General features: G+C 40.6%; 1 protein-coding gene across 1 annotated transcript in view; it reads left to right on the top strand.

Annotated features, from left to right (window-relative positions):
* The window catches only part of PCSK5 (proprotein convertase subtilisin/kexin type 5), a 254875-nt gene that overhangs the window by 242060 nt on the left and 5082 nt on the right, over nt 1–7733 (top strand). Inside the window, exons 30-34 of the mRNA XM_035891730.1 lie at nt 2346–2563; nt 3506–3742; nt 4239–4469; nt 6068–6245; nt 7442–7659. Coding sequence (XP_035747623.1) covers nt 2346–2563; nt 3506–3742; nt 4239–4469; nt 6068–6245; nt 7442–7659 — 1082 coding nt within the window. The remainder of the gene's footprint in view (nt 1–2345; nt 2564–3505; nt 3743–4238; nt 4470–6067; nt 6246–7441; nt 7660–7733) is intronic.

The following is a 7733-nucleotide window of genomic DNA, read 5'->3' as shown; positions in this document are numbered from 1 at the left end:
TGCAGGGATGCCCTGAGTAAGTAACTCCTGTTGGATGACTGCTCCATGTTTTCTCACTGTGCTCCTTCTCTTTAAAGTTCAGATCCATTACAAACCTTTTTAGGGAGACCTTAATGTAACCTAAGCAACCAGAAACTACCACAAAGTAGTAAAGTAAAGTAAAAGATAGATAGTAAAAGTAAAAGTCATTTTCAGCTGGCCTGAATAAACAGCATTTTATCTTGCTTAGAGAAAAAGTGAAAAATCAAAAGTGAAACTAGACGTGAAACCCTCTGGCAGATGGTGAAGCTCCCATTGGCTTCAATAGGACCATAGTACTTCAGGATGGTTCTTTATGGCGACTGAAAATAAGCCTTTAGTCATTCTCCTGACTTACCCCTTCCTCAAAGTAGTACACAGCAGGGGTGTGAACCCAGAAAGTGGATGTGTCAGAGTCCTGATAGGAAAATATAGTGCTTATTGATGTGTTTCTCTTTGGCTTATATTCTTTTCTTTTTCCTGTAATAAATGGAGTTTGAAAAGAAAGCTTCCAATTTGACTGTGATGGATACTAGATCAGTCACTTGAGTAGATCAGATTCTCCTGTTCCTGTAATTTTTTCATCAGCATTCATCATACCCATATATACACATAAAATCTGTGTTATGCAGTATGAAGATCTTGCTTGGTTAACCTTTTCCTTTAGAAAACTCTGCAGCTCCTGCTTTTCTTATGATCAGTACAAATTCCCCGGCAGTACTCTCCTGCTAGCTTTGTCAAATAAGTCAGTAAGGGCCAGAGGAACAGGTTCGTATCATCAAATGTCACAGTAAATACAAAGTAATTGCACTAAAGATTACTCTAGTCCAGAAACAACTTTTAATATCAGAAACTGTGGCATACAAGCAAAGATAATGTTTTGGCATTAATATGTTTGTTCTCAGCACTCATGCTCCAGTTGTCCCACACAAGGGTCAGTATAACAAAATTAAACCTTTTTATATATCACTAGTCTTTTCAGCTGTTATTATCCCTCTTTTTTCCAAATTCCAGACTATAAATAATGGCTTCCCAGACATCATTCAGCAAAGTCCACCAGAGTTAAACTCTGGTTTCAGCCTCTATGGCAAAGATCTTGAGGCATAACTACTCTCCACTGGAGCAGAGGATTACATGAAGGGCTTTGTTTAGGGGTTTTTTGAGTTTTGGGACATGCTGTAGGGGATAGAAAGGGTTGAGTTGCTGCACTGATAATTTCTGACAAAGGATTTTGAAAGATGGGGCTAGCAGAGTACTCAACACTGGAACAAGAGAAGAAGACCAGACTGTGAGAAACAGATGCAGGATCATGACAAAGGTTAGGAGACAAAAAGATAATGAGAATAGATTTCAGGCACAGCTCTTAACTTTTCTCTAACCTTGCTCCTAACGCATCTCCTCAGCCTTTCTTTGGGAAGATCATCTCCAAGAAGGAAAGGAGAAGCACCCCTCTACAGGGAAGAATGAGCTTGTTAATATGAAGTACAGAATGGAAGTGTTAGGCTAACAGTTGGACTTAATGGTCTTAAAAGTCTATTCCAACCTAAATGATTCTATGTTTCTATGACTATTTTCTATGGCAACTTCTTCCTTATTTTTCTTCAATGGCTGTATACATATGGATTAGCAATCACCTCAGAATGTGGATTTGCTTGTCCTTTAACCTTCTAACATTTTGGTTTTGAAAGTGTAGGCAGATTGGATTGCATCCAGCCACTCCTTATCTCCCTCTTCTCCAGAAATATAGTCCCAACAGTGGTTGTCTACAGTTGGTCTCACACCACAGATACCATGTGCTTCCTCTTCACTGTCTCTAGCTTGCTGTCACTAAATGCAGGTAATACTTAAGGATCCTGGTTTTGTCGGGTTTTTTTAACCCCAGCCCTTCTTATTCTTCCCAGCCTTCACACTTCCAGGGTTTTCTCTTCTCTTTCTCTCCTCTAGGATCATTCTGTCTTTCCCTGATATCACTGTTTATGGTCAGCTGTGCAAGACTAGCGATTGCATCTTTCTTTTCCCAAACATTATAGATTTTCCTGTCTTATGTAAGTGGGCAATCAAGAAAGGAGCAAGAGGTCCAACGTCCCTTAGAGTAGGTACAAGAACAAAGGAAGGCCAGACTCCCATCACAGCAGTAACCATGCATGTTTTCTGCTTGCAGACAGAGGGGATGTAAATGGAGGATGGGCAATAAATTGTGTGAGAAACTTGTTTGAACCAGTGAAATGAGTGTGCTGGGAAAGTCTCATATATACTCATAATGCCTGGACTGTTTGATATCAACACACTGACCAGAAGTTTGCTTTGTGTTTGCTTTCATTCAACAGGGGATATTTTAATGATTCTGAGACTTGCAAGGAATGCAGTGGACCCTGTAAGACATGCATAGGAAGTGCAATCAAATGCCTGTCCTGTCAAAGTCCTTTGCTTCTCGAGCACTGGGAATGTAAAGCTACCTGTTCAGAGAAGCATTTTGCCTCTGAAGGAATCTGCAAACACTGCCCTGAAATGTGTCAGGAATGCATTCACAATCAAACATGCAAAGGTATTATAAAGATATGGTCTTGACTTGGCTAAAATCCATCTGGATCTGTCTAGAGACAGACTGACAGAAACACACAGATGGAAAGGAATTCTGTAATGGTCAAAAATAAAAAAGGAATGTATATATCATTGCTAACCTCTAAGATAGAGGTTAAACAATCAGTGCTTTGTGATAAGACTTAGTCTAAACCATTAATCTGTAAAGATTTCACATTGCTTTGCCTGTTCCTGTTGTCCTTTGGAGATTCCTACTGGTTTGATTCTATTTCTGACCTTGTATCCATGCCTAAACACTTGCATACACATTTACATAGATGCGAAATACAGAATATTTCTTTCCTAGTTTGGTTGAAAGCCTTGGTTATCCTGGTCAGTCTGAATGCCCCCCCAAAAATTTCCAGGATAGTTAATATTGAGCAAGCCGTTCTGGAAACATAAACATGGATGGAACAAAAAAAAAATCATGAACAAAGCTATTAAACCAGGCACTCATAATAAAACTAGCAGCTGAATCCCAGTTCTATCCAAAGACAAACATTCAGGTCCATATATTCCAGCCAGACTCATATTTTGATAATAAACCAAAGAAAACTTCAGATGTGGACAACCTTGATTTTGCAGGAAGTTCATAATGCAGGTGTAATATCTCAGGAGAAGTCCACCTATATTCAGTGGCAACATGATTTGGTTAATATCAGCAAAGCTGACCAGGTGACTTGGCTTCTCAGTCTCTTGATGTAATACAGAAGATGCTGTTGGGACATTATGGGTAGTTTGGAGGGGAAAGAGTCAAAAAAGAAACGCACTACCTTCCCAAGCTGTCCTCTTGCCTCCTGTTATGCACTGTAGGATTTACAGTTTCCTAGGATTTCTTCACTGCCTCACTTACAGGGGTCAGAATTTGCTGCCCGTTTGCTTATCTGTTGTTTGCTGTTCTCTGTAGAGTGCATGGATGAGTTCTTCCTGCACGAGGGGAAGTGCGTGCAGGACTGCCCTTCTCACTTCTATGCTGAAGACAAGCACTGCTTTCCCTGCCACGTAGACTGCAAGGACTGTGACGGGCCGGACTCAGACGACTGCACTGAGTGTGCCATCGACGACTTTGTCCTCTACAGTGGCACCTGTTTTGAAGAGTGCCCTGAAGGGACTTACTATGAAGCAGCCACTGAAGACTGTCAAGGTTGGCAGCTGTTGTTTTACCCAGGAACTGTATTGAGATACAAGTGGGTGTGATTAAAGACTATCCCAAAAGGGCTCAAGTGTGCCAGCTAATGGCACTATCAGGAAACAGAGAAGATAGGTAATGCAGAAAAATTACAAGGCATATCTTAGAACAGCAAAAACTGGAAAAAGGTGAGAGGGAGGTAGCAAAGCGAGATGTGTTTAATATAATAGGCGACCACTCTGGTAAAGTGCTGAGTGCGGTACGCTGGAGACAGTGTGTTGAAAAACCGCTGCTCAGCAAAAGCAGTGCCAGTGCAAAAGGGAGTCCTACGGAACTGGCTGCACAAGCAGCAAAATAGTAAAATCTTTGACTATGCAGAAGTAGAGCTATTGCTCTGCTTCTCTCAGCCTCGTATCCTGAGATGATGGCTGCTCCTTGCAAGATTAAAGCTGAAATAATAACCTGAAATGCAGCAAGAAATACTGACATTCCTACTGTTTGTCCATTTCAGCATGCAATAGGACATGCCAGAGTTGTTCTTCTTCCACTGCCTGCCTCACTTGCAGAAATGGCCTGATGCTGAACGATGATGGGCACTGTGTGGCATCTGGATACTGCTCTCACACTGAGTACTACGTTGAGAAAACTCAGACCTGCCACCTTTGTCATAAGGCATGCTTCCATTGCTCAGGACCCACTGAACACCAGTGTCTCAGCTGTGTGAATAACCGCTATCTTCTCAGTAAGTGTCTTGCTCCTGCCTCTAGATTTTATTCTACACTGAAAGCATGGAACAGGCAAGTTTCTGTCACATTTATGAAGCATCTGGGGCTGCTTCAGCCAATCCAAATATTGCAAAGTTGACCTGACAAGTAGATAACTCGTGCAGAGATAATTACTTCTGCAGGGCTACCTGGAAACTGTTTGTGAGACTGGGTTTGCCACCCACTGGAGCCAAAGCAGGACTTCCAAGTAGCAACAAACTCTGTGGCTAAAAAAAATAAGTAAGTTTCATTTATTTGGTATGCACTGTTCCTCCTCCTGTTTCCTACAAAGAACTGGAAAAGGCAAGAGGGATATCCTTAGCTTTTTTTTTTTGTGTACACACATTTTCATGTTGGCTTGTTTAATCCCTGCAGAGATCTGATGAGCAAAGAAATAGTGAAGCAGAGCTGTTAAAAAGTTGTTCATGGATCATTAGGCCAGTATCTAGTAGACGGCTAAGGTGCAAAACTACTTTTCTGACTCTGGAGCAAAAGACTGTTTTGTCTCAGACACAAACTGGTAAAAAGTATAAAATCCTAGAACTTAAGCTTTACTTCTTTGCATATTCTTTAAAAAGCGAACAAAAATTTTAGAAAGTAATTGGGAGAAAAAGAAGATTTAAATGATCTTTCATGAAGGAAAAATCTACAGAAAGTTTGAATTAAAACTGAACCTGAGCTTTTTGAGTCTAATTCTGATGCAGATTTTGCATTCTTAAATTTCTGAGGTCTTGCATCAGACCTGTCTTTTTTATCAACATACTCAGCTGCTTTGCACCACTACAACGGGTAAAGTTGATGGAAGTGTGTAAATAAACATCCTGGAGTGGAGAAACAATTGCAAGAAAAATAGAAATAAGGGGAAGTATATTCTTTGCCCAGTTGCAACCCGAGCAGCGGAACTATAAAGACAAGCTAGATAATGAGTACAAGCTACCAACGAGTAATCACTGCTCTTGTAGCTTGACGCACTTGCAGTTAGTTGCATCAGTCTTAACTTCTCATTCAAGATTCCTATTCTAATAGGACCCTCTGGAATCTCAGTGAAAAAGTGGGATGTAGCTGGTGTATTTGGTAGCATTAGAGGCATGTAAAGCAGCAGCCACAGGCAGGGGTAAAGACCACTGAACAAATATCATTAAATCTCAGATTTACCATCAGATTTGTCATATACACAGAATGCAATGAGGTTCATGCTTAGAGTGAAACCTAAGGAAAATGGCAATGCAGATAGAAAGTTTCATAATAACTATTTCTTCTTTTGTGTATTCTGAAAGAAATCACAGCTGCTGTTCATTATTATGTATTATGCATTTCTATTTCCCAAAGATAAAAAACTATCTGTTCTGAAGAGCCTGCTAATGTACATAAATCGCAGAAATGAGGACTAATGAACTGACAAGACCTAGAAGAAAAAAAAAATAATTACCATATCCCAACATTCTCTTTTCTTTTTTCTGGTACACTCTATAGTAGCATCTCCTGTTAGAGAGTTTGCCGTAGCACAGCCGTATGAGATGTTTCATGGCAGCAACTACTGAATATGATGTGTTATTCTGCATTGTTGTCTGTGCAGATACAACATGTGTTGAAACATGCCCAGATGGGTATTATGTTGACAGCAACGAGCAACAATGTTCCCCATGCCACAGCGCCTGTACCACTTGCACTGGAAAACACAGCTCGCAGTGCCTTTCCTGCAAACCGGGCTGGTACAGGCAAGGAAAAGGATGCATAAACCAGTGTCCATCAGGGTAAGGTCCAAGCTAAGGGGTACATCACAGGGAGAGCTCTGAGAAATTGGATCACTCTGCCCTATTCTACCTCAGCATGAAATAGAACTGAATCCTATTTTCAGGTGAAAAATTCTTTTGTTGTCCCAGTTGTCCCAGGTGGTGGAAAATGTCTCCTCACAATAGGAAACTGTAAAGTTGGTGGCCAAACTGGGACCAGCTTGATGTGGTGTGGCCATTCTTGTGCTCCAGGGATGCTCTTAAGTTATATTTATACAGAACAGTGTGAAGCAGAATAAAGATACTAAGTTATCTGTTAGTCAGCTCAAGCACAGGAAGCAGCGCAAATTCCTTCAAGCCCCCTTGCAGCCTCCACTTAACCTGAAGTTCGGATGAGGTTACTTTTGTTTTGCGTTGAGTGAATATTCATAATGGATCATAAAAAAAACAACCCTTAAAACACCTTTCAACTAAGGACTCGTAATTCTTGACAGCGATTTCATTACTATGAATCCATTTAATTTCAAAATACGAATTCAGTGTGCTCTTGTGAATGTGTGTCAGAAATCCGAATTTGGGAAGTGGACCTATGATGTCTGGTTCAAGTCCATTTAATTTTGCAGTACAGAACTATCACTGTTAAATTCAGTTGTCATCCCATTAAATTGGAAGTCTGTAATGACCACATCTCAACAAAACCACAGTGCCGCTATTCTTCTTTTTCTCTGACAGCAAAACTTAGGTGAACACTGTTCCTCTGCTGGTATCCTGTGGCTAGCCCTGTTTGTGCACTGAAAGGAAATACAAAATTTCTGAATTTCCATCTGACAGCAGGTCATCAGGAGCAGTGAGGAATGAGCAATGTTTACCCAACTTCTCTAGGATATCTCTTGCAGAGCCAAAACAGAGTTGAGGTTTTCTGAGCTCTGCCTATTTATATACTTACTTTGTGTCTGAATTCACCCTAGATTTTAGAAAGCGTTGATTTATACACCCTCAATTTACGAAGTCTTGCTTTATAGCTGAATTCCAGTGGCCAAAGGGAATTATAGGAATTAATTATATTTTCATTGAGATTGCAAATGTTTACTGTGATCACATCCATATCACTTTTATACAGTGATGTAATCACAGCAAAAGCTAAGGATGAGCAATGGTTTGGTTTTCCTGTCACTGCTAGGCTTTACGCAAAGCCATGACTATCTAATCTGTTTCAGGTATTTTGCACAAAATTCCACTGGATCGTGTGAGAGATGCCACAAGGGCTGTAAGGAGTGTATGGGGCCTCTACCCACAGACTGCCTTTTCTGTGATACGTATTTCTACCTGTTGCGCTCCAAGAACAAATGTGTTAGCTCTTGTCCCGAGTATTACTACGAAAGCAAGGACAACAACGTCTGTGAAAGATGCCACCCTTCCTGCCGAACTTGTGAAGGTAAAAGCATACGCTCCAGTTTGACCAAAAAAAGGGTTATCAAAACACCTGCCATCTGTTTTCAAAACTTTTTT

The sequence above is a fragment of the Egretta garzetta genome, unplaced genomic scaffold (assembly GCF_000687185.1).
Source record: "Egretta garzetta isolate BGI_Z169 unplaced genomic scaffold, ASM68718v1 scaffold353, whole genome shotgun sequence".
Lineage (NCBI taxonomy): Eukaryota > Metazoa > Chordata > Aves > Pelecaniformes > Ardeidae > Egretta > Egretta garzetta.
The sequence above is the reverse complement of the archived record's forward strand: the minus strand, read 5'-3'. Positions and strand labels throughout refer to the sequence as shown.